General features: G+C 44.3%; 2 protein-coding genes across 7 annotated transcripts; one reads left to right on the forward strand and one right to left on the reverse strand.

The window, feature by feature from the left end:
* Positions 1–275: 275 nt before the first annotated feature.
* LOC128750980 (disintegrin and metalloproteinase domain-containing protein 11-like) lies at positions 276–22,695 on the reverse strand. Of its 6 annotated transcripts, none has more exons than XM_053851668.1 (26): positions 22,260–22,695; positions 20,197–20,387; positions 18,837–18,913; positions 18,138–18,204; positions 16,587–16,669; positions 16,457–16,520; positions 14,224–14,284; positions 13,907–14,082; positions 13,329–13,400; positions 13,087–13,253; positions 12,921–13,005; positions 12,013–12,103; positions 11,534–11,585; positions 10,302–10,401; positions 10,063–10,134; positions 9,873–9,965; positions 8,865–8,945; positions 8,748–8,798; positions 8,620–8,683; positions 8,447–8,552; positions 7,610–7,729; positions 7,375–7,543; positions 5,261–5,372; positions 4,575–4,665; positions 3,009–3,026; positions 276–2,924 (listed from the first exon to the last, which is right to left on the reverse strand). In XM_053851668.1, the coding sequence occupies exons 1-26, from the start codon at positions 22,318–22,320 to the stop codon at positions 2,909–2,911; spliced, it is 2,340 nt and encodes a 779-aa protein (XP_053707643.1). In that variant the 5' UTR covers positions 22,321–22,695; the 3' UTR covers positions 276–2,908. The 6 variants fall into 6 exon arrangements, 2 of the variants coding, with proteins under 2 accessions (XP_053707643.1, XP_053707642.1); XR_008413208.1 differs by lacking the exon at positions 4,575–4,665 and adding an exon at positions 4,037–4,401 and having other exon boundaries at positions 2,796–2,924; XR_008413207.1 differs by having other exon boundaries at positions 2,796–2,924; positions 4,037–4,665.
* On the forward strand, positions 22,652–26,643 carry 42sp43 (P43 5S RNA-binding protein). Its single transcript, XM_053850684.1, has 10 exons — positions 22,652–22,724; positions 24,840–25,015; positions 25,079–25,179; positions 25,233–25,329; positions 25,529–25,617; positions 25,696–25,769; positions 25,820–25,900; positions 25,974–26,203; positions 26,267–26,320; positions 26,380–26,643. The coding sequence occupies exons 1-10, from the start codon at positions 22,652–22,654 to the stop codon at positions 26,641–26,643; spliced, it is 1,239 nt and encodes a 412-aa protein (XP_053706659.1).
* Positions 26,644–26,886: the final 243 nt, after the last annotated feature.

A 26,886-nucleotide genomic window follows, 5' to 3' on the forward strand; every position in this document is an offset into this window, starting at 1 on the left:
ATTTAAGTGTTTATTTATTTTATAATATTAAAAGTAACAAGACAATTGAGTTTATTTGTGGAGTAATTGTGGAGAAAGTGTGTAGTTATACAGGTTGTGTCGAATATTTTAAGAAAAAAAAATAATGGTAAAAACAGAACATAATGTGTCTTCCTGATCAGTTTTCCACTGACTCTGGAGGCAGTGAATTCTCAAGTTCGTCCATGGATATTAAATATATATGAACATATAAAGATCTCCTTTCTTTTATCAGAAGAGTAGAACAAGTCAAAACCACGTGCGTTATTCATCTGATTTAAATCCTTTATTTTCCTTCTTTTCAATCCATCTGCAAGCCATTTGTAACTCTTTTCAAAAAGTTAGGTGTCTAAAAATACATGATAAGATGCATCCCATTTGTTTCCTTGGAAGTCCTAACACGTCGTATTAGATACCTTCGCGGCACATGTTTTCTGACCACAGTGCAAAGCTCCACAGATCTTGGATGTGATCCGACCGTCACCCTCTCACCATCTTCTCCTGACTCTCATCTCCACTTGGGGTCTTGGTAGAGAAAGTCTTTGCCGAGTTCAGGGCCATCGCTAAATATAGAAAATCCTGAAGACATTTCTGTGACAACTGGAATGATGCAAGAATTAGTGGTTATTTTTCCAGATGCCAAAAAAAATCTGAAACAGATAAACATCTTTTAAATTTCTTTTTTCCGTCATTCAGTGAGTTGAACATTCAAGATATCATATTTACAGACGTGTGTGCATACAGTTGGCTAGTGCTTGTTTTCCGTCGACTTAAAAACTGCAGTCATTTTTATTGAACGTGCTGCATTTGTGGCGTCATGGCGATATCAGGTGTAGAAATATTGGGGGTTTAAAAACACACCTGTGATCAGTGTATGGATACAAAGGACGTTCCGGGGGATTTTCAGTCAGGAATAGTTACCGTCACCCACCAACACGTTCTACGGGTGCTCCAGTTAGCTTTCGCTGAAGCGTCAGCTGCTGTTCACGAGTGGCTTTTGAAGCCGAACTATGACATATGAATGTGGAAAAATGTTACTTTAAGGTCCCACTGAAGTCTAGGAAGGACAACTTTGTCATTGGTGAAACACTCTTTACGTGTACTAAATTAGCATAAAACTATCAGGCCAGAGTTACAGACATGAGTGTATCGCACCCGAAGCTCTCCAGACTGACTTTTTTTGGGGATAATTTACATTTTACATTTGCATTTCATAGTTTATTAATCATTAATAACTCTAGTATATGACACCAGAATGACCAAAGTTAAGTTGAATCTGGACACATAAGCGTAAACATTGAGGCGGAAGTGCTCCAGTTAGCGTCAGCTTGTGCGCAGAACAATTTTTTTGTGCTTTTATCCTGAGGTTTATTTGAATCATCTGCACTTCCTCATTCAGTCTGTGGTCATGATTCACATTGTACAATGTGCTGTGTCCTCATTCGGTGCACTGAAAAATGTTGCATTTTATGATGCACCGTTGAATTTTTTTTCTGCCATGAATGAATCAAAATTAGCGTGTTCAAGTCCCAGCCCCAATATTTATGTGTTTAAAGTTCATTTATTTTTCCCTGATTTGGGTCATGGCTTGTCATTCAGGACCAGTTGAGGACTCCCCAACTGTGGAGGGAGTGCATGTGGTCACAGAGGAGGAAGGGTCCGACCCATGCGAGAGCACCAGTGGAGGCAGAGCTTCTTTCCCAGATATTGAACAGACTGCAATGACGGTTTCATGAGCCACAAGGGCCTGTATTGGTGAGAGGAAACTCATACTAAAGAGGCGTCAGGTGTCCAGTTCTGAACTCAGTCTATCGTGATGGAATGACGGAGATATCTTGTCACCATGGAAACACCTCAGTTGCTTAAGTCTCGGGATGTTAGCGAACACTTGTGTGACCGAACGACTTCCCCGCTGCAAGCCATCTGTGGAGCGTTTAGCAGGGATATACCTTTAGAACTGTTTAAACATTAGAGCTGGCAGTGTTGCGTTTAACTGTTCTCCCCCTTTTTTCCACATAGCCGAGATCACTTCACTGCAAACGTAACCTTTGAGTTATTTACATTTGTGAGTGCCACCAATCGCGTCAGCTGTTCAGTAACACCTAGCCTCTGGCAGCTGTTCCTTCACCACTTTTCGGGGTGCACTGGTCCTGACTGAACTCCCCCCAGAGCTCCTGCCAACATGCATACAGTCTTCGTTCCACGAAAAAGATCTCTCATCCATTCGCTCCGGCACAAGCACACCACCCCTCATACAAGAGTAGAAACTTCCAGTCTGAAAAGTGAAAAACACGCAGATTTGGTGGAATGTTGTCGGAGACAGGAAGTAACGGTCTCAGCTGTATATATTTTTTTTCCAGCATTAGATGATCCCAAAACCATTTCCTTCTTTGTCTCAGTCATCGATGCTGCAAGCCTTCAAAACACACATCCAGATAGTAGAGTTGTCTTTTGAGCCTGTACCAGGCAGCCGTCCTCTTCCCAGACTCTCTTTGGAAAACATGCCAGGAGTTTAGTTCACTTCAAAACAAACTGCTTAAAGGAACTGTACAGCCGTCCGGGGCTACGTCCATTAGATGGACAGTCCTGTGCGCGTTCAAAATTTCGATGTAAACTAAGCATCTCGAAGAGCAAGTCCTCCTGTTGAAGTGATCCTCCAACCATGGAAAGAAGATCCCGGTCTCGCTCCAGATATGGCTGTGAGACACTTCCGGCGACGGGCAAACAATCGGGGGGACGTTGGGGGAATGAAATATTCTGAAGAAGACTGGAGAAATTCTGCGATCAGGAATGGAAGACTTTTTTTTTTTCCTCTTTCTTTCCCTCGTCTTCTATGTGGGAGTGTGAGGAAGAAGACACGAGAGGACGGGACACGAGGAAGACAAAGCGCCTATCCACCTCCCGATCTGAAGGAGAACGTTGGGACAGAAACATAAGTCAGTGACACGAGAGCAAGAAGAAGGGAGTTATGGAAATGCAGGGGGCCATACCTTCCACGACGGATGTTTCTGCAATTCACCAGAGAGGGAGAGAAGAGATAGATTAGCATTCAGCAGAACCGAGATAAAAATCAGTTCTGAACTGCATATAAAGATGGATGCCGCTAATCCCTTATATCGGGACACGATACGTATCGTGATATAGGTGTGACAGTAATGCTGCGCTGGGTTTGTCGGTTGCTTGACTCTAGCGAGGCTCACATTACAAAATGCTTATGTCAGTGCTACGCTTTGAATGCAACGATTTTCTCCCTTCAGTTTCATATATTATTCTATATAGTTATTATTATATTAATTGCAATTTAATGGTATCAGAATATTTGCCACAAGAAGCCACATTTTTCAATTTGAATGAATTTGGTATATGACTGAATCAAATGATGGATCCATACATACATTTAGACAACAAAATATTGTTTATTTTGCATCGGTTTGACAATACCACCATAAATCACGATGGTGTCTATATTCAAGTTTTTATATCACCTTATTTAAACTAAAGCTCTTTTAATGTCTTGAAAATATCAGTATAAGAATTTCAATTTGATAAGAATTTCAGGTACATTCAGAGTAGTGGAAACCCTGGAACATTGTGTAGAGAAAATCCTCCCTGAACAAACAAGCAAACAGATGCTTTTGTTTGCTTTTGTTCAGGGATTCCTCCATGTTTGTTGTTGTAGTTATCATCCTAGCCTATACATATATAATATATATATATATATATATATATATTCTTTGTCACCCATCTTTGTAAACAGTTTAATAAACAATTGCTTATTCAGAGAGTAACATGCTGCAGCATTAATTTCCCCACAGAAATATTGTTTATGTTGAGCACAGCCCACTAGAAAGGCATCATGTTACCAATGCACAGGTCAAAATGTAATAATTAATCTCTGCTCTGTGTAATAAGACGAGGCATAAAATGCGCAGAACTACTACATTACCGATCATTTGAAACGTTTTCGATGGCAAAATTGTTGGGTAAAGAAGAGAAAATTTAGAACATTTTGACTCACAGAGGCCAATAGAAGCTGCTTTGGGTCCAGACGTGACACCTCCTGACAGAGAGCTCATGCACACATGCACCTCTGATCCTAAAACGACTGCTAAAACGCACTGCAAGCATTAAACACTGAACAAGCCACAAGTGCTGTGTCAAGTTTGGCAGTCTTTTGAGGTCAGAGCAGAAGGAGTGAACAACAGCCAGCATGCTCGGTGGGAGAGGCACTTTCGTGGGTTTAGGGTTCAGGGGCGCTAGACTCTCCGTCCAAGGGGATGGTGGAGTGGGTGCGGCGGATCATGAAGAACTCCTGATGCGGCACCAGAGGAGCTCGTGAGCCGGATTTGCTCTGCAAACTGAACTAGATCTGTCTAAGCATCTCTGTGGAGGATGGAAAGGTGCAGATGGAGAGCAGGGTCATTTTGAATTCTACAGTTAAAAGCAGCTGTTATTCCTGTTGTGATGAACCCTCTATTTCTGAGTGCGGAAGGGGGGTGCGGGGGTTCCTCTGGGGAGAAGCAGACAGGTACACAAATGCATGCCAGAGCTCTTACTTAAATCCCCATCCTGTTCCCCCTAGGACTATAGCTGCCAGGAGAATAGCACCTGCGATGGACCCTATTATGATATTGGTGCCACTGGGACCTGCGCAGAGGAAGGAGGGGAGGGGGAGGGTGCGGAGGAGGAAGAGGAAGGAGGGGCAGAAACAAAACAACACCACTAAAGAACACACGTCAGAGGACGGCATCAACACTGTACATCAACAACATCTAGTGAGAGAGAGCGAGAGGAGGAGGATGATGGGAAACCTGACGGATGAGGGGGAGAAGCACAGGTGAGGCATGGTCAGGTGAGTGACGGGGGGGCTGGGGGGAGGCAACAGGAATAAAAATACAGAGGAGATAGTGGTGTATTACTTGGCTCTCACTCCCCCTCTCCTGCTGGACGCGCTCAGGGGGCTTTATTGGGGCCTATGAGAGCAGCTGCTCAATAGCTGTGTGTCATTGGCAGACTGCAAGAAAATAAGGAAGACACTTGATGATGCCGCGCCTGCAACACACACACACACACACCTCACACGCAAACGCACTCACGCACAGCACAACCAACAGCACGACCGTGAGGACCGAGTCCTCAAGAGTCAAGCTCGGATGTTCATGAGTGAGGACTATGAGGAGGGGCATATGAGAGGCAGACAGAAAAGAGAGGACACCGGGGACCTCAAAACAGTGCTATGGACCTTTCTTCTCCGGGCCAGTGGGGACCGTCGGCTCAGGAATTGGGTCGAAGACGCTACAGTCCTTCCCGGTGTAGTCTCGGTCGCAGATGCACTTCACCTCGTTGCTACAGGTCTGCGGGAGTGGGAATTAAGAAGAGCACTTTACTATCCAGAACAGAACAAGTCGATGTCTGTGAGGGGCTGTCAACGCTTCAAAGGAAGAAATGAGAGGCGAAGGGAAAATCAAAGCGAAAAAAAAAGTGAAAAAAATATGAGGTTACATGATGAAAAAAGAGTTTAAGCTGTGGGTTGGTTGTGTCTTAAATAACTTAAAATACATTCCATTGAAGGAGGAAATGAACCTTCAATTCCAATGATTTTTTAGGGGCCAGAAATAAAAAGACAGAGGAAAATTCAAATGAAAGAAGGAAGTGATGTTAGAGTTGAACTCAAAATGAAAAGAAAAATACAATCGATGGGCCGCATGTGGCCCCCGGCTCTGGTATAAACCATGGCATAACAACAACAACAACAACAACAACAACAACAATATTAATAGATCAGATTGAAAGTTACAGATGAGAGGAAAAAATATCAAAACTGACAGATACATAGTCAAAAAACATGAGTTACTTATTCATACCTGAAATCAGAATAAAAAAAAAAATGAGTCATGATGTTCAAAATTATAAGATAAAAACTCATAATAAACAAAGAAATCTGGGATGAAAATTTAGAATATCATGTTCCACTTCCACTTCATAAGAAAAGTTACTATCAGCAAAAATTACAAGAAGACATCTTTTTACCAGTTTAAAAACAGGAGGTGTTTCAGTACATTGTAGTCGCGCTAATGTGAGCTGCAGAGTCTGGTCTTGACTCTACATCTCTTATTACACTGCATTGCATTTGCTGACGCCAGTGTTGCCTTTGAGACGTCGGCTTCCAGACATTTATAGCAGTCACATAACCACCGATCGATGAGAGGATCTAGTTGTTCGATCAAAAGCCAGCGCTGCTTATCTCTAGTCTTTCATTACAGTCTCATATTTATAAACCAGAAATGACTTTAAATATGAAGATGTGATGGAATTTCAGTCAAATCGGTGCCACAACTTAAATTCAGACAGAAAATAATGATCTGACTTCATCCACAAAACTCAACTGTCTTTTAAAAGGGGAAAAGACAGTGAACAAAGAAAACCTCTCCAGTCGAGTGAGTTTCCTCTGGAGGCTATACAGGACTGCAGTATAGAAAATGAGTGTGTGAAAAGAGTCCTGCAGATGGGATCGGTTTATTGAATTTGTTGCGTGAAATATCTGTATCATAAGAGTAATTCAATCATTTTGGAGCTGCGGGTTCACACTGCGCTCTGTTCCACTGGCCAGTAACTGATACCTGACTCCTTGTATGTCCATTATTTGCTTCTCTCACCCCCTCTATTGCTGCCCTTCTTCTGCTGAACCCTTCCTTCACTGTGTTAGACCACCTAAAACTGTGCTGCCATATGAAATAACTGGGTTTCATCTGGGGTTCAGAAGAGTCAGATAACATCCTCTTAATGTTGATGTGGAGAGGATACAGTATATTACTGAAGGGATATTTAATAATATTGCAAAGTTGTTATTTAATCTGTTTCAAGAAATATAAACTGTTCAGCACTATATGAAAATGTAAATATAGATATAGATGACCAAGGTACACTTCTTCCAAACAACAACAATAATAATGAATAAAATAATAATTATTTGTACTGTTGTTTTTGTTATTATTGATTCGGATTATGGAACATATACAACCATAAATAAACCACTAGTTACCAGTTATTATTTATTTTAAATGCCAGACTATAATTTACCCTGGAACAGTCACTCTACACGACGCTATTATTATTGAGGATTAACAGTAAATAGGCAATAAATTTGTTTATTAACGGTTAATATGTGTTATATATATGAAATTCATGATATTAGATGTCACTATGGGAGTAAATAATGGCCATCTAATCTAAATGTTGTTGCTGTGGATCCTCCAGGACCAGTTAAAAACGTGACTACATTCTGCGTCAGATTAAACATTTCACATTTTAACACTTTTCCAACAGCAAATTCACAGCATAAACATGTTCATTTACCCCATGGTCTGAGCAAATGCGGCCCAAGTTGGAGCCTGCGCAAGTGCTCAGGTTGAAGGCCGCCACTGGGAGGCAGCGTCGCTCCAAACACATCATGTTGGGTCCACAAGGAGTCCCGTCCTCCACGTAGCCCAGGTCGGAACCATCCTCCAGCACAGCGTGTCCGCCTCTGACGACCAAACATGTCAGAGAAGGGAGAGGACCAGGCAAGCCGGCGTGGCATCAGATGACTCACCGACAGTCCAGGTACTTGTTCTGGTGGTAGAGGGTGAAGCTGGTCACCTCGCCCTCCAGGTCTCCAAACTTGGGCTTCATGGTGATGTTGGCGCAGAAGAGGAAGCCACAGAGAACGTCGCTGCGAAGAGACCCGGGGAACTGATGTTAGAGAGGCATCTTTAAAAAACTCCTTTGTTTCTTATTTGAGCCATCTGTGTGTATAGTAGCGAGATGTACAGCGTGGTTTGTGTGAAACCTGATGTTGGAACCTGGTTGTAACTGATGCAGCCGATGCCGTATGAGACTTCCTTTCAGCTGTTGCCATGGTTACCACTTGTCTACTTGTTTAGACTAGACAGAAATTCTGTTTCTACTCAGCGTTTACAGGGAAGGACAAATCAATTTTTACAAGAGCTTAAAAAAAAAGCCTAGTCACGCAAAACATTATGACCACCTTGCTACAGCTTCTCAGGGGAACATTTGTCATGGTTTGTTTGACGCTGAAAAACAAACCATCTCCCCTTGAATCTGAACAAAAAGCCTTGGTCACAGGTCAGACGTGTGGGTGTCCAAAGGGGAATCTACACAATTTTGTACTTTACTTGTACTTTACTACTTACTAGTCGACTCATCGGAAGAATAGTGAATAGATCAGTCGACAATGAAAATTGTCGTTTAGCTGGTACGGGCACATGGAGAGGAGAGGTAGAGGGCGATGCATGCCGGAGACATGAGGAGCCTAGTCAGCTGCAGACCAGACACTGTTGTGCGTGGTGTCAAATTGGGTGGCGCCTTATCTCCACCAAACACAGCAGCGTGACGCCATGAGCGTGGGTTGTTAACCCGCGTGACTTACGGCTTGTTGCACTGCAGCCAGCCGCGTCCTTCCGGGCTGCGCCCACAGTTGCCCTTCTCCGTCCCCTCTGCGTTCAGCTTCTCGTAGCAGAACCGGTCTGCCGCGTCTGCAGGGAGACAAGAGACGGTGTGAAAGACGGGGAATGGAGAAAGAGGAAACAGTGAAGGCCTTACTGTATCCCCATAGTCCTCGGCACTGTCCATCCCGGGTCCTGCATCGTCCGCCGTAGCAGCGTCCCTAGCGGAGGAAGACAACAAGAATGAAGCGCTCATCTTCGCTTACAGCTCCGTCCAGCAACTACCTGATTCGTATCGCACATGTAGCCGTCCAGCTTGTGCACGTTGTGAGGACACTGGAGGAGCGAAGAAAAAGATCTCATGGTTAAATGAGCGCTGTTATTTTCAGTGTTTGGCTGTACCTGGCTGGAGTCTCCGGTGCAGGTCTCTGAAATATCACAGTCGTTGACAGCCTCTCGACACACCACGCCTCTCTGCTCATACTGCAAACACACATAACATAAGATATGAAATAAACAATTCAGCATCCATGCTATGGACCATAAACATTACAGATGGGACTTGATAAACAAGAGGTGTTACACTGTATTAGATGAGCTGAGAACACGTTCATCTTTCACATCACAACGATGTTGAATCTGTACACTGACCATAAAAAAAATAAAATAAATCCTATTAATTTTAAATCTGTCTGCAACATAAAACATTATATTTTTTTTCTAGAAAAAAAGACACACCTCAAAATCAAAGATTTTGATTATCCCAAAATGTTTTATCAACTTTATCAACTGAATTCCCAATGTGACTGATGCAAAAATACATTTTTTAAAAGCTGGATGTTTTAAGTTAATTTATTTTAAATTATTGGCCATTATACTTCTATATTATTATTATTATTATTATTATTATTATTATTATTAGTAGTAGTAGTAGTAGTAGTAGTAGTATGTTCATGATTTACATTATGAACAATAACAAACCAATGAATTGCTTCAATAAAATGCTACTGTTTTTATTCAAATTCTTCTTCTTGACTTTGAAATTAAAATGACAATACTGAATCCTTTGTTTGCTTTAAAGAACACATGGTATAACATTTCCCCCTCAACTTGGGAACTAGGAACTAGAATTTTGTGAGCCAAATAAAGTTTTTGATTTATTGAATGATCTATAAACCGTACTTCTTTATCGACTCCACCCTTCACATACCTTTGCTTTCCCATCTTTGATCAAAGTCACGCGCATTTCCAGCTGGTGAAGTTTCCATATCGATTGTTGGTAGTTATACTCTGCTCATGGCAAAACGTCAAGGCTCTAGAGGGCCACATTAAATGACTTGGTGGCCAGATTTGGCCCGCAGGCCTTGAGTTTGACAGTACAGTTTGACAGTACATTCTCAGCTAAGTTACCTTGCAGCCGCTGCAGCAGAGGCCATTACTACACATGGCATCGTGGGTTAGTGTGCACTTCTTACAGCAGGCCCCTCCGTTCCGGGCACATTCCTGCAATTGCACACACGGATCAATGAATTCTCCCAGGAACAAAAGGTTTTCTCTGCAGGCAGGAGCCAGATCACCATCATTAAATAAATCAACCCACCACCTGAGAGCCGCAGTCACACTCTTCCCCAACCTCCACAAAGCCATTTCCACACTCTGGAGGGTCCAGCAGCTTCAAGTCAAGCAGAGATAGATACATGTAAAGCACTTCACAGAGATTCAGGACAAAGACAAAAAACACTAAGATTGAATAGAAAACTAGTGGACAAGCCTGCGACACTCCACCGAGGGGAGGGGGGGGCAGGGGGGTCTCGCTCGCCCAGCCCACATGATCCTCACCTTGTTGGGCTTGTTGAAGAGGCAGCTGCCGCCCCCCTGCAGCAGGAACTGAATGTACTCATCAACACTGCAGCGTGAAAACTTTCGGGGAAGATAGTATCTGGATTGAAATAGAAATAAAGGTTCAGATGACGAACACTTTTTTCCTGCCAGTAAACACGACGCCAGATTCACGTGGGAGTCGATGCCAACACTTTTCAAGCTGACAGAAATGAAGCCATCTTAAGCTGGTCATAAACCTAGCGAGTATCAAACACGACAATAGTACACAACAAAAGGTTCACGTGCACTTATTGAAGGTGCGATTTAAAAGATTCAAAAGAGCATTTATGCTGGAAAACAAGATGGAAAATATTGTTATTTATTTAGGCTAGTTCTGGTCTGGTTTCTTCTTTCCGAGCGTGTGTTCGGACCACCACAGTTTTGGTTCTATTTTGAAAGCGTTTCTATTCTTCCATGAGTGTGTGTTGAGCACTACCTGCCGGACCACTCACATTATATGTCTAAATATTATAAAACACGGAGAAAGCAAAGGAAAAGCATTCAACAAGTTCCACCGCTTCAATGGCGCTTTATGTTCATTATTGAAATCATAAATTGACGTTCTGTTGAGCGGTGGATATCTTGGCGACACATGATATAAAGGCAAGTATTTTTTTTCCCCAATATATTTTGTGGGACAAAAAAATACATTTACAAAATATGTTGTTATACATTCATTCAATAAGATTATCAATTGTTCAGGGGGAAGAAAAATAGAAAATATTATATATACTATAATCTGAAAAAATACAAGATTTTTATTTACAATTCAAATAGTATTGGATTATGAAAACAAAACATCATTTTGTAGTTTTGATCTGACCTCATGAGGGTCTCTATGTCCTTGTGTGTACAATATATTGACTGGAGAGTATATTGATTCCTGTTTCATCCTGTTTCTGATCTCATTCTTTGTTTCCGTTGCATGATTTATGTCCTCAGTGCCACCTTCCGGTTTGCTGACATCATTGTTCTTCCTCATATCTGTCCACTGAAGTTTTGACTTTTAAACTTGTACTATCAAGTCTCTCCACTTGGGTCTGGATCTGGATCCCCACATTCAGTTTGATATTGTAAGTGTAAAATTGCTACGTTTCAATTCAACATCTCAGCTTCACGTAGTCATAGTTTTACCCCCTTAGCAGTTTCATGCCGCTCTATAGTTGTCGGGGAGGTGTGTGTAGCCTTACCCGGTGTCCTCCATGATGCAGCCCAGCCAGGTGTCGGAACACTTGCAGTCTCCTGTGAAGGTTAAAGATGGGAGAGGTCAAATAAATCCCATATTAAAGCACACGTTGAGCAGCCCGCGCTGCGACAGCTCCTTCCTGGAAGCAGATTTATGGCCGTCAGACGGCCAGAAAAATGAAGAAGCCTGCGCCGCTCACATCATTCATGGGCGTTAATGACAGCAGGATGAGACCTATCATGGCTGCAGCCAGCTTCTTCTGCCGCCATGAAATAATGGACCTAATGGCTCCTCATCATTAATCACTAAGCTCATTGTTCAATGGCGGCAATTTCCATCCCAGCGCTGCCTCCTTCCTGGTTGCAGGTGAGTAATCGCCTAATGGAGAGGCGTAATTACAGAATGGTGCTGCAAGTCAAGGAGCCGCTCCGTGGTTTACCAGCTCAGACTCCCTCCTCCCCACCCACCAGCGCTCGCACGCACCTGCCGAGTAGCGGATGTTGTTCCACCTCATGCCGATGTTCTGTCCGATGCTCTGACACAAAGTGATGGCCATTGCACCAACGCTGCCAAACTGAAACACACAGGTGACGCTCACTTTCAACTACTGTATAATAACTCACTAAACAGCAGTAGTTACTGTCATTTTACGGCCATTGATCGCAATGAAATACAGTGGTACCTCGTCCTGCAATTCGAACAAAAATTTTTTTTTTTGCTTCGGATTTCGAACGAATATCCAGAACTTGAACGCCCCAGAAAAAAGCCAGAAAAAACATAACGTGCGCGGACCGATCAGCTGACCCACGACGCGCTTTGTTATTGTGTATAACGCAGCCTCTGTATGCAGACGTGTCCCGTTAGCTACATTTACTGACTGTTTTTTCTTCATATTGAGGTGTAAAACTTTTCCTGTCTCCACACTGGACCGTGGTAGAGTGTCACAGGGGAGGTGCTGGAGCGCTCACTCCAGGGTTTGATGTCCTGTTGTGGGCTGGAGCTGGGACAGGGATGAGGCGAGTCTGGGACAGAGCGTGACTTGGTTTATGACTTTGTCACAGCCAAACTGCACAGAAGCGCACATTCAGAGCTGGACACGCACCGGGCACCTCTTCCCTTCTGGAGAGACCTCACTCACTCGGCAACCCCTCCCACATGCAGCGGCCACACACATAGAGGAACAGCCACCTGCAGCAGACACTCTACATTCACTCCTACAAAAGCCTAGTTTAAGGCTTGGAACACATTATTTCTCATTCCATTCATTGTAATGGGAAAAATCAATTCAGATTTCCAACAAATCGCTTCTCGAAAGGCCGTCTGCAACGGATTGTGGTCGAGAACCGAGGTACCACTGTAGATGAACACAGTATCAACTATTGAGATCTCACCTCATTGATCCCGCCTCCTCTTGCTGAGGAGCAGACTCCGCCCATGTAGGCCGTCCCGCTGCGACCACTCTGAAACGTCCGCCCTCTAATCGCCAGGAACAGATTCAGCATTATCAAACGCTTCATATTTGCACTATTGCCAAGGTGTCAGAGGAAGGTGTCGTACGAGAAAAGATGGACGACATCGCTCTGCTCTCTGATGTTGTCCTTGCGGTACTTCATGAAGTTCTGCAGCGTGCTCACCGGGTCCTCCACCACCGGCATCATGTTTGCAGCCGTCCAGGTCTCCATGGCGATCAGCACGATTCTTGTGTTCAACTGCTCCTTGTAGATCTGAGGACCAAGAGTCTTCATCAGCTTTCGTACACCTGTACACCTGACTCGTCATAGTGAACAGTGGTATCACACCGCATCAGCCATGTTGACCACGGCTTTGGCAAAGTTCTTCGTTTGGCTGCCAGAACGTCGTAGCTGGACCACCTGAGGACAGAAAAAAGAAAACACATGACCAGATGTCAGACTCATTTTATTCTTTTGGTTATGAAAATGGTCTTCCATTGAATGATATGGTGAAGAACTATACATTGACCACAAGCTTCCTTTCCATATTAACCTGCACTGAAACAATTCAAGCGAGAAAAGCACTGAGACAGAGCACACCTCCACCGACTTTATCACTTCACATGACAGAAGAAAAACACAGCAAACAATAAATCAATAAAACAACTTCTGTGACTGAAGAACCACATTGACATGCTCCACGACCAGCGCACGGACCTAAATACTAGACCACAAGGGACATTAGCAGAGCTGCATTAGCCATTTTTCAAAGCTTCCTGTGGAGCTTGTGGCCACTGAAAGTTTATTTTATTAATTTGAATGTACGCTGTATTTAAAAAAAATGCTAATGCTAATTCTGAACTGAGCAGTGGCACTTTACAGAGGACTTGATTTCACGACGAATGGAAGCAAAACGCAGCGCTCACCATGTCGTGGTCATTGACGACCATGAGCTCGATGTACTTGGTCTCAGTCTGGACAGAGGGTCTGCGAACAAATCTCTTGGATCTCCTCAGTACTGCAGACTCCTGCTGCTCCCTGGTTTGGTTCGGTCTGTCATCCTCACCTCCTTTGCCATCTCGCCCACTGTCCTCATCACAGTCTGGACACACAGAGGAAAACGTTCACAACGACAGAGCAGCACTGTGGCTCCACACGTCTGACCAAACCATCAGCAGTTGCCAATGGAACTTCTGTAGTATATAACATAACTCAACCAAGGACAGGTTTTATTTGGATGTACCTGTGCAGGGAGGGGTGAGTCTGATATCTGGCATCTGGCGGATCAGGTGTGCGCCATCTTCCTACGTGAGAACGCCGAGAAGATTGTGTTTGTTAGGCTCCAGACACAGTGCTAAAATCATGTTACATTATTTGTAAACATTTGAGGTTTCCCTAGGGAAAGATGGAGACTCGCTGCAGTGTCTTCAGTCCCGAGGACTCAGTCTTGGTGAAGAAACCGCAGAGTGGATAAGACTAGAAGTAGAGCCACTGCTCCCCCAGCTAGATGAGGTGGCCTGGGGAACATTTTAGGATCACTCATGACAACTGGGAGGAGTACCAGGGACAGACCCAGGACACATGGAGGTTCTGTATATCTGTTGTCTTGGAATTAATAAATGACAGTAGTGTACCATGTAATCATTTACTTGACAGGTGTTTGGAGTGTCTGCAAATGTTGAGGGGATGAAGGGACTATACAGTATTAGTGTAGTCATATAGTAATACTGTAGTATCGTATACTAAAGTATTAACTATAGATAATACTGTAGTATAGTACAACGTAACGTAACGTAACGTAACGTAACGTAACGTAACGTATTGCAACGTAACGTAACGTAACGTAACGTAACGTAACGTAGCATAGCATAGCATAGCATAGCATAGCATAGCATTAATGTAGTGCAGTGTAGTGTAGTGTAGTGTAGTATAGTGTAGTATCGTGTAATATAGAATAGTGGTGCGTAGCATAGTATTAGTATAGTATAGTATAGTATGATATAGTATAGTATAGTATAGCGTAGCGGAGCATTGTGTAGTATAGTACAGCATAGAATAGTATTAGTAGTAGTGTATAGTATAGTGTAGTATCATGTGTATGCTACAGTATAGCATACTGTTGCATAGCATAGTATAGTAAAGTATAGTATAGTATAGTATAGTATAGTACAGTATAGTGTAGTATAGTATAGCATAGTATAGTATAGTACAGTATAGTATAGTACAGTATAGTATAGTACAGTATAGTACAGTATAGTATAGTATAGTACAGTATAGTGTAGTATAGTATAGCACAGTATAGCATAATATACTATAGTATAGTATAGTACAGTATAGTATAGTACAGTATAGTATAGTACAGTATAGTATAGTATAGTATAGCACAGTATAGTGTAGTATAGTATAGTATAGTATAGTATAGCACAGTATAGTGTAGTATAGTACAGTATAGTATAGTATAGTATAGTACAGTATAGTGTAGTATCGTATAGTATAGTATAGTACAGTATAGTATAGCATAGTATAGCATAGTATAGTATAGTATAGTACAGTACAGTATAGTGTAGTATAGTATAGTACAGTGTAGTATAGTACAGTATAGTGTAGTATAGTATAGTACAGTGTAGTATAGTACAGTATAGTGTAGTATAGTATAGTACAGTGTAGTATAGTACAGTATAGTGTAGTATAGTATAGTACAGTGTAGTATAGTACAGTATAGTGTAGTATAGTATAGTACAGTGTAGTATAGTACAGTATAGTGTAGTATAGTGTAGCATAGTATAGTATAGTATAGTATAGTATAGTATAGTATAGTATAGTTTGGAATACTATATTCCGAAATGTCATGCAGTTCTGAACCATATTTTTTGGTAAAGTTAAATTTGAATGTTGGGAATGATTGTTGTCATGAAACTACAACTGAAACCAGGAGGTAACAGCAGCTTGAGAACAAACGTGAAAAGGTTTTAATCCTGCTTTAGCTTTTATTCTCATTTTGGAAAAGAACTCTTCATATACTGGGTTCAGTAAAGTAGTCTTTCTTGGCCAAATCCTTGTCAGTTGAGTTGATGTGACTCATCTTTGAGAGATCAGAGATGCAGCTAGATGTTGCTGTTGTAGATCCATATAAAGAGTGTGGTACTGTATCAGGAACCATGTATGAGGACAGTGAGACAGAGAGCAGATCAGGAGATCTTCTTTGCTTTAGTTATGGGCAGACTGCCAGTGATATTAAGGAGGAGTCTCCATGGACCATGATGTTCGCTGATGTTATGGTGATCTATAGTGTGGTTGAAGATGCTCGCTGGGAGTGACTAAGAAGGCCACGATTAGAAAGCAGTATATGAGAGGGACAGCTCATGTGGAGGAGAACCACATGGTGACGAGAGCAGAGATTTAAGGAAGCTGTCAATAAATATGATCAAGATAGACAAAGGCAGCTAAAGAGGTGAATCACGATGACATCTGTTTACCTGACTGCTTCCGTTTGTCACTGGTTCAATACCATAGGAGAAGACCCCATCAGAGAACATCCCACTGGAGGCAAAAAAAATAAAGGTGATGGTGGAAATGTCATGGTAGAAAACAAGATGTGCGTCTCACCAGAGGCCGTGACAGGTGGAGAGAGCCGCCCAGGATCCTGGCGACGCTCTGAGCCGCCCCTGATAGTAGCAGTGCTCCCCTCCCTGTGGACACCAACATTCAGTCAAACCTGCAGCAGATACTAGGTCAGGGAAGAACCTCTGCCTCTCCCTGCATGTGCGGCTCTTCGTCCTCTCTCTGGCACAGTTTGTGGCCTACTTTATGTCCCACTGACAATAGCGGTGGAGGTAGACCCCTTGCAAGTGACTCTCTTCAGAGTCAGTGCAGATCTGAGGAATCGCTCTCAGTAAGAGGTCACAGCAGGGTTCACAGGGTCACAGTCGGGAGTGGCCAACGCAAAAGGGACAATACTTTCAATTTCATTGAAGCCCCTTCTCGAGGTCAACGGTGCGGGCAGATGATACACTGCCCTGGAGGAATCATCCTCTGTCCAGCAGAGCCGCAATCTGGTCCGGAAGCAGGTCCAGCTCCATCCCTGCAGGCCCTTTCATGCTCCGGCTGTCGCCAAAGTGACTCCGCCCATTGATAGACTTATGCTTTTTTATTCATATCATACCATCTCTCCCCCCCAGCCATCACTTTTCTTACATTCCTAATGATACTGCCGAGCCAACTGGTAGCTATGGTTACACGCTTGTGATTGGTCCGGTGGTCCGGGGGAGAGTTTGAAGCTGCTGGTGAGCGCAGTGGAGGACGTGAACACAAGTGTTACTCGCAACGCTCCAGGCCAAACAAATGCAGAGACATTCTTCAGGTACACATGTCGCGTCTCATGCCAGAGCTTTTTTTCAGTTTCCCAGAAACGATCCTCTGGTTGTCTCTCTTTCTGCGTGCAGCTTTTTCACCACAGGCATCTGCTGTCTTTTCTTCTCGAACGGCGTACGCGCTCGCCGCTGACAGGCAAACCCACGTACGCACGAAGCAGAGTGTGCACGCCTGGCAGCCTACATCTGAATCAAAGCCCACACTTTCCAAAAATAGATGAAACGACAGTATTAGATCTATCCGTTTGAACTGCAATAATAAAGCTAACACCAGCCACAAAAAAAAAACAGCTTCATAAATGGACAGTCTGGGGGCTAAAAATAGAATTCCACACGGACCAATTTACATAGGTTAAAATAACAACCGCGAGAAAGAAGGACGAACATCTGAATATGATTCCCGAGCAAAAGCTTCACTGTTTCACACAGCTAAACAAGAAACTACTTTCTATCACATCAATCGCAACATGTGTTAGGTCAGGAAACATATGAACTATTTTTAAAAAAGGAGAGGAAGACCGCACTATCACAGACACGATGATACAATAACAGACTGTTTTAAATATTACAACAAAAAAAGGGCACCCGATAGTAGTGAAAACTAGGGATGTCCCAATACCACTTTTTTGCAGACAAGACCGGCGCAAGTACCGATACTAGTATCGGTATCGGAACATCCCTAGTGAAAACAAATATTTAAATGTAAGCTTAGAGTCATTTAAAAAAGCCAAAAAAATTCATTTATTCTTTTAAAGCAACAGAAAAAACAGTGTCTTTAAAAGCTCACCACAGTCTGTTTTGGTCTTCCATCTTGGTTAAAGTGACGCTCCACATATTCCGAGGACAGGAGGTGACTGCAGAGAGAGATGAGATACTTTCTGCTAACTCTTGCTTTCGTCTTGAAACACACGGTCATCATTTCAATCCAGACGAATTTCACATTAAAGTGGCCATACGGCTAAACTAACTAGAGAAAACATGCCATTACTTTGCCATATTAAATGGAATTCAGTTTATTCTTGTTGTATTTCAGTGTTTCAAATTCAGCATTATTATAACAAAAATGTCACGCCTACACACTCAATTCTCTGTTCTGAGACAAGAACAGAAGCTAGTACTGTAGCAATGCTAACTATGGAGGCAGAGAGAGTTGCAAGCTTGAAACTGAATTTTACATTGCTGGCACTAGTGCTGCAAGATAAAGAAGCTCGAAAATGCCTTATTATTTTATTTTAATATAAAAATTTTTAACCAGAAAGCCGCCATTTTAATTGCGCTTATCTGCATGCAGGACAAAAATCTTTCTCCATCATCGTGGAATCTAAATTTACTCGCTTGTCTTAGTCAAATGGATTGAATCTCATGAATATAAATGCACCACTTCGGTATTCCCCGACTTGTCATGCGGAATCATGGGCAGCAATGTGCGAGCAGAGGCAGCAACAAAGCCACTGAGTCTCCAGTAGTGTTTGAGAGAGTAACTCACTGGTTCAACTCCAGGTCCAGAATGAAGGTCCGTCCAAACGCGTCCACTTGGAAAGAGCTCTGGGCCAAGTGGATCGGCTGCGAGATAAACGGAATTGGTGGTAAATCAAGAGCAACAAAACAATTTGTGTTAAATGTGTGTACGCCTCCGGGATGTTTTTGACTAGCTGAATTATTCAGCAGCAGTCGATGCGGCGCTGAAAGCATCTCGCTGGCGGATGATTGATAAAGTGACAGAGTGCGTCAGGTTGCCAGGACCCCTGACCCATTAAGAGCCGGTGCTGTGTGATGAATGAAAGGGAGGCAACTTGTCGTCGTTTATCAGCGTGAAAGTGACTTGTGTGCATCTGCCAGAGGTGTCGAGGCGGCCGGGCCAGCGGAGGATTTAGACTCGGTTGTAAATGTCTGAGTCACAGTCTGGAGGAAGCAGCTGTGAATCACCAATGCTAATAAAAGGACAGGTTCCAAGCCGACATTTACAGTGGATGAATAGTTGACTATTGTTCAACTAGAACAAAGTGTTTAATGTAGGAGGTCTTGAGTTTACCCTCAATTCTACTCTAAATAGTGAGCTCGAATGGCTCATGATGGGCGGAGCTTCGTCCTGCTGGACCCCCAAGCTTACACAGTGCTGCTTCATATTTAATGGGGCCACACTTCTACGCACCCCTGAATAATGCAGGGCTCGGCACGGCAGCCGGCTGATCATCTGTGAGGACTGAATATTTCAAGGTGAGCGCTGTCATGTGGCCACGGAGCCTTGTGCAAACGTACACGCAAATATTTGCCGGGACGCCACGTTTACAACCGACGCACGCCGCCCAGGCTCAGCAACTCGGCCGTGGATGTTGTGAGGGGTTTTTCAATGACTAACTGGGTCAGAGTCACGAGCGGGGAAAAGTACTGCAAGACACCACCCAGTTCTGTCTCTCTGTGTAGCTGGAGCCGCATGAGCAGCAGAGAGCATAAAAGCTGGCTCCACTCGGCTGTCACGCCCAGACACATGACGCCTGTGCGCATTCCTACACTGCACACGCAGCGTTTGAAACCAGATTTGCAAAATCTAACTTTCAAACGTAGTGGAGGACAAAACAGAGACTACATTGTGCAGCACCTTTGACTTTAAAACATGTGCTTTATGATGGAAAAGTTACAGACACCCTGCTTGTGTGAAAGGCAGGGTAGACTTAAAGGAGACATGGTGAGTCCAGGGGGTATCCCACCTCTAACTCACAGGTATAAGGCTCCAGTCCGGAGGGAGGGAACACGGCGGCAGTAACACTTCTTTCAGCAATGTTGACCTTCATGTTTTGCTTCTGCTGAATTAAATGATGAAATTCTTGCCATAGAACACCACATACCGATGTGTCCCCGGTGCTGTTCTTCACCCTGGTACCCAAATATTGATGCGCCATTTCCTCTTCCGACTTGATCTGCTGGACCAGCCGCTTTGGGTAGGTGACTTCAGTCCCTGAGTCACTGCTGCCGGGTCGTCCAGCCAAGGAGAACCAGTCCCAGGCTGCTCCATCCTTCACTGGGCTCTTGTCAGATCCTGTCATGAAGGTAGCAGACATCATGCCGGGTGATAATATAACCTTCATTTTGTCATCTCAACTGTCACAAGGAAACAAAGTGCCACAAGTGCATCTCTGCTGTCGGACAAATATAGAGCGGACGTTCTGTTTTTCAGCAGGACATGCTGACACTGCAGCTCAGCCCAACCCACTTCCCCGAACAGTCTTGATGGGAGGAAATTAGATATCATAGACGAAAGCTGACTAATCACACAGCCACAAAGCATATATATATATATATATATATCCATCCAGCCATCCTCATCCGCTGAGCCATTGCTGAGTCGCGGGACAGCAGCTTCAGAAGGTCACTGCAAACGCCCTTCTCCTGGGCAACATCAACCAGCTCCGACTGTGGATCCCGAGACGCTCCCAGGCCAGTGTAGAGATAGAAACACCGGCATCCAGGGGGCATCCTCATGAGATGCCCGAACTGACTCCTCTCACTACGGAGAAGCAGTGGCTCTACTCCGAGTCTCTCCCGAGTGACAGAACTCCTCACCCTATCTCTAAGGGAGGCGCCTGCCACCCAACTCATTTGAACTGCTTGTATCATGGAGCTCATTCTTTCGGTCACGACCCACAGCTCATTACTCCCTACATAGCGACGCCAGCCCCCAAGTCCATGTGACTTCAGATTAATCCTCTCAAGTCAACTACATACTTATTTACTGGCTGCTTGAGAGATTTCTGGCAGCCAGGATCAGTTGTTGGAGAACAATTTGATAGCTCTCATTGGGGACAAGTGTAATAGTCAGCCAAAGGATAACATTCTTTTCTGAGTAAACAGAATGTTTAGCCAGATTGTATCCGTGTGTCTGGTACGAAAAGATAAAAGAAAAGAACTATGTGACTTTTTTTTAAAGGGAGGAAGCAGGGTGAAGTTTAAAGAAGCCATGATATTATTTGTATAAAACATACACTTTATTTTAATATACACGTTAAAGAGTCTCAAAATAAAATTGTAACGTATGAAAAGTACGTGACGTAATGAAGAGTATCATTTCAGTTTTCAGTGGTGATGTGTTGATGACACTTCATGAAACTGGGTCCTAACTTGAATGGTTGCGTTCTGGGTTTAAAAGAAGATGAGGCCTCGTCTGAAAACTGAGACACTGCTTCATGAAACCTCATCAACCCACCAACAGTGAAGTCTATGGGTAAAACATGTGACTATGTACAGGCACATTGTAACTGCAAAAGACCTATAAGAATTCACGAGTTAGGATTCAATACTAAATTATACTCAGTACTGTATATGAATACTATGAGGGCCGCATAAGTACAGTCAGAGGGTCAAATGTGGCCCTCCGGCCGCACTTGTCTCACGCCAGGTTTGGACCAAAGGAGGCGTCAGTGGGAGCAGAGAATCTGTATCTCCGCACCTAGTTGACACACTACCTCCCGACTCTGGTGTCCACCTCACTTTGTTTGAGAGAGAGGTCGTTTAAACTGCTGAAGATTCATATATTTTTAGCCGATCCAGAATGAAATATTTGCCTTAAATTCTTTACAGACAAATTCAGTGTATCCAGTATTCAAAGTCAAGAGAATAAAGGTATTTAATGTGTAGATTATGCGTGATAAACATATTCTCCATGACCCACAGATGCATCAGCGCTACATTAATTAACCAATTTGAATTATTAAAGATGAGCAACTCAGGTTTTTCAAGTGACATTATGAATAAATAATGATTCAGTTGAAATGTGTTGATGCAGCAAATCGACAGCAGCAAAGACCAGCCAGACGATTGACAGCCTCCTGGAAAAAAAACAAGTGATGGTGCAGAAATGGGAACGGAAAAGAGGTATTTCCCCGACACCCCTCCCGCCTCCTCCCCACCTCACCTGCGATCGCAAGCCTCTCGCCCACTGCAGCAAAGAGCATGAAGCACCACACCGCCAGCATCCTCTTCACATGCTCCCCGCAATCACAACATGGTGAGCCGCGAAAACCCCGAGCAGAGACAGGAGCCGCGGACCGGCGGCCTCAGGCGATGACAGGGAGTCCGAGGGCTAGGTCCACATCCGCCGAGCTCATCTCTCGGCGCCGAGGAGGTCCTCCTCGCTTGGCATGTTAAAAGATGGAAGGGCGGCAAAAAAAAAACAGCACGGGATTGTAGCGAGGTTCGGTCCGGGGTGATCAGAGAGCGGCCGGGGAGGAGAGCGCGCAGCGCGGATGCATGCCTGCGCTGCGTAATGGGTGGATGGATGGAGCGGTGTGCATGTCAGTCTGCAGTATGCGGAAACGGAGGGATGGGAAAGCGGAGGGAAGTGCGTTGGTCTGCGGCGAGGAGGACACGCGGGACCGTGGTACCCGCCCTCATCCCGGTCAGTCTCCTCCTCCCGTTGCCATGCAGCAGGGAGAGGATGCGACAGCTGAGCAGCAAGAAGGATGGCCCCTCTGTGTTCTTATATCATGATGGCGCACATTAAAAACAAGGCGGCTGTAGGCGGCAGCAACATTAAAAAAAAAAGATCCCATCAACAAGTTGATATGTGGAGGTGAACTCAGGCTTGGGAGGGCGAGTCTGATCATTGAGAGAGATGACTTGCTGAAAACCAAGTCACCTGGTTTGAGTCTTGAAGAGAGAAGTAGCCATTGAAAGTTGTTGAAGTAGACTTTTTGTTTATTTTGTCAGGCAAATTTAAGGCCTAAATTCACCCATCAATAAGCTTTACACAGCACTGAGAGAAATTCCTGTTAACCAATTTTAACAAAGGTCTCTAATATGTTCAGAAAAATCTGCGGTGACCTTGACTTGAGCTGGCTACTGCAACATATCCTTTTAATAGAACCCCATTCCCCCCTCTGAATATTTCATCCATTACATCTCCTTTGAGAATGCACCCCAATAGTTGCGGCTTTGAGTACCACCCACCCAATACAGTGGCCTAGAGCTCATATTTGCACAGTGCTTTTTCCAAACGTCTCCCTCATGCTGACGATACATGTTTGTCTGAGTGGCTTCTCTGGGACACATCAGTTCACATTACCTGGTGAGCTGCACAAAATGTCATGGATGATTCATCAATACAGCAAAGAGCCATAGGCTTTTATGTGCTGTATTTTTACTAATATACAGGGGAAATATATAAGGATTCAGCAAAACGATGAATCGGGGGCAAAAGTCGAAGTCAGCGCACTGCATCTATGAAGATTACACAAAATAATAATTTTGAAATAAATTCCACTCACATCCACATTCTGAACCAGAACGTACACTTGCTGCCCTCTGCTGTACTTATGCTTACATTACAAATACACGTCATTCCTGTCCCAAACTGCCGTCATTTTCCTATTAAAAAAGGAATAAAAAATTGGGATCATAAGAATCCAGGTGCAGTGGTCGGTGGTCATTCATGGTGAAAGGGACCCGAGTCTAAAGTCAAGAGGCCACCACTTCTCCCAAGCCATTTTCTCAGATGTTCAAGAGCCAGAAGAAGAGAAGAAGAGCCAGTCTGATGAGGTGCAGCCAGAAAGTCATTCACACAATGGACTGTCAGAAGACCATGAGCAGCTGACCCAAATGTCGGGTCTCACTGAAGGACCATGTTCGAAGAATGAGAAGTGATGAATCTAACAGACTGATGCTGGTGGTTCAGATCGTGTTGGACTTCGGGCTTCACGTCAGCAATTCAGGCCAACAGGCCGAGACATGGAGCATTATTTGAATAAGTCGACAGTTGACGGTGAAGGTTCAAAATGGGCAGCATTCTGGGAGAGTAGCAGTAGAGGAATGAAGAAATGGATTGAAACTCAGTCAAACTGTTTGGATAGCATTTGTTTGCACGCAGAAAGGTTGATATGGGAACAGAACAGAGAAGGATTTCTTGGTTGTAAGTCGAAAGCAGTTAATGAGAAACCCAGATCTCCCAGTGAGATTCATGACCACAGCAATGCAGAACATGAGGCAGCAGAGGAAGAGAGGTTGGGAGAACTTCTGTCCGATTCCCATGTTTGACAACAGGCCGGAAAAGACTAGGAAATAAGGAAAGTTGACACGAACCAGGCGGCTGCGTGGTTACCCTTTAAAAAGGTGAATTAAAAATGAAAAATGATGCACAATTTCGGGGGATTCGACCACTGTAGTGACATTTGTTTTATCACCACTGTTATTTCATGGAATAATAGCGAGCCAAGGGGTTTAAAATGACCTGACGAAAGGTCAGTTGTCCTGTGTATGAGTTTAACTGAGGAAAACATTGCTTCTTTTCCATTAAAAAGATATGTCAGTAGCTCCACTGCGGGTGCGCCTGAGTCTCAGTGTTCATCTACAAGAAAATGATCTTCCAAAATGAAAACTTAAAAGCTTTAATTCAATATATTTTGGGAGAGTGGAGGAGAGGTCAACGAGGTTAATGAGCTCCAGGGTCCCTGCAATAAACCAGCTGGTGCCAATTGAAGTAATGAGGCGCTTCCAACAGGCTATAAAGGAGCGACGAAGCGGCGCCTCGGAGATCTGGAGCGAGCGCGTCACCTGAAGCAGACAATGAGCGGTGTTCAGAAAGGAAAGCGAGCGGCGGTGAGGTGTGCGACCTGTGGCGCCTCGTTCAGCCGGGGGTGGAAGCTGAAGGAGCACGAGGCTGCGCACACCGGACAGGTGCGCTCTGAGAAATCACCTGTCTGCGTCCCACAACTGACTGGTCCTTAACTTGACCCGCAGCGTCCGGTGCTGTGCCCCGTCAGCGGGTGCGGCCGTCGCTTCACCAGAAGTTCCCACCTGAGGCAACACGCGCTGCAGCACACCGGGGTGAAGACGTTCAGGTGAGTCAGGGCAGACTGGTGTAAAACACTCACGCGTACACGCTGCGTTTCAGGTGTCAGACGCCTGGTTGCGCCTCTGGTTTCAGCAATGCCGGGCAACTGAAGAGACACGTGGGCATGACTCACAGAGACAAGACTCAATACTTCAAGGTAGGACTTATTGTTAAACACCAGAGGGCGCCATTTAGAAACGTTGCAATTCCATTTGCAGGAAGCGAACTACTTACCGTTGCGCAATAAAATCTCAATTATAACTACATTTTATTTGCACAAAAAAACATCTCAGGTGTTAAAATGTTAATGTAGCTTTGTAATTGGACACCTGCTTCAGTGTGAACTGTATCTTTAGTGTCTGCAGCCAAAGTGCTCCTTGACTTTTAAGAAGCGCCGCTTGCTGAAGCTCCATCTGAAGGAACATGGAGTGACACCGAAATTCAAGTAGGTATCACTTTTTTTGACGCTCAGACTTAAGAGAATGTTGTCTGGGACTTGCTTCAAATCTCTTTCCCCTAATAGGTGTTCAAAGGATGGATGCCTGTCTGTGTTCCCCTCCCATGTCGCCCGTCATGCCCATGAAAAGAAGCATGCTGGTGAGTAAGTTTATATCTTAAAGGTGTATGAACTGACGCCCATTGTACAGGTTACCGCTGCCAAATGGCCGACTGCTCCTTTATTGAGCATAGTTGGAGTAAACTTCAGAGACACATGGCCCAACACACAGGTAAACATGCTTGCGCATGAGCTGAAGCGAGGCTTGTTACTGCAGGAGAAGTCTTTGTTGATACGGTTTTCAGTTTCATATGTTTGCAAAACCTGCAAAAAAGAGTTCAAGAAGGAGGATGCTCTGCGCCGGCACAGACGGGCGCACGCGTCTCATAAACCCGTCCTGGTGTGTCCCAGAGAGGGCTGCCAGGCTTACTTCTCCACCACCTTCAATCTGCAGCATCACATCCGCAAGGTTCACCTGGAGCTCCTCAAGTATCGGTGCTCCTTCCCTGACTGTCCGCGGGAGTTCGCCATGCGTGTGAGTAGAGGTTCAGCTGCTCGGATTATTCGTAGAAGCCGTTAAGATCTTTGTGTCACGCAGGAGAGCATGACCAGGCACCTGCTTCACCATGACCCCAGCAGCGGCCCGTTAAAGGTGAACCATGAATGACAAGTTTGCCGTCATCACATTTATTAAATGCGGATATTCTTCAGAAACAAAAGCGCTCCAAGAAGGCCTGGCATAAACGCCTTGATGGGCATCAGCTTCCCTTGGTGGAGGGCAACCTGCATCACCTCTTCGCACTGCGCATGAGGATCTCGCGTCGCGCCAAAGTGGAGACCACCCTCTCGGGCCTCTTCAACGAGCGGAAGATCCCCCATTACGTGGACCCTGAGGTGGACCTGCGCCTCCTGTTCGCCAGAAAGTCCCAGGGATCTTTTGAGGGCAGACCTGCGACTCCGGTCCTGACAAGTTGAACTGACCGGAGCAGAGTTGATCAGCGAGTAAATTTCAGTTGGAAGTTCGAACTATATTGGGTCGCTTTTGTTTTATGCTTTTTCAAATGTAGCTGAAATACATTTAATGTTTAAAGCATCTGTCAAGACTGAGTTTCATTTTAACAAATGTCAAGTGTAACATGACCTTTGTTGACCCAATAAACTAAGTTTTCAATCAGTCCTACTGTATTCTAGTGTGAGCGGAATCTGTCCAGGTGTGAA

The sequence above is a fragment of the Synchiropus splendidus genome, chromosome 19 (assembly GCF_027744825.2).
Source record: "Synchiropus splendidus isolate RoL2022-P1 chromosome 19, RoL_Sspl_1.0, whole genome shotgun sequence".
Classification (NCBI taxonomy): Eukaryota; Metazoa; Chordata; class Actinopteri; order Syngnathiformes; family Callionymidae; genus Synchiropus; species Synchiropus splendidus.

Excerpts from the sequence above, each read along its gene's own strand:
- LOC128750980 (XM_053851667.1), bottom strand. The coding sequence starts at position 22,320 with ATGCTGGCGGTGTGGTGCTTCATGCTCTTTGCTGCAGTGGGCGAGAGG. Across the intron at positions 8,684-8,747 it reads ACATGTGCGATACGAATCAG|GGACGCTGCTACGGCGGACG; the intron begins GTAGTTGCTGGA and ends TTCCTCCGCTAG. Across the intron at positions 7,544-7,609 it reads AACAAGTACCTGGACTGTCG|AGGCGGACACGCTGTGCTGG; the intron begins GTGAGTCATCTG and ends TTTGGTCGTCAG.
- 42sp43 (XM_053850684.1), top strand. The coding sequence starts at position 22,652 with ATGCGGAAACGGAGGGATGGGAAAGCGGAGGGAAGTGCGTTGGTCTGC. Across the intron at positions 25,770-25,819 it reads CCATGAAAAGAAGCATGCTG|GTTACCGCTGCCAAATGGCC; the intron begins GTGAGTAAGTTT and ends CCCATTGTACAG. Across the intron at positions 26,204-26,266 it reads CGCGGGAGTTCGCCATGCGT|GAGAGCATGACCAGGCACCT; the intron begins GTGAGTAGAGGT and ends TGTGTCACGCAG.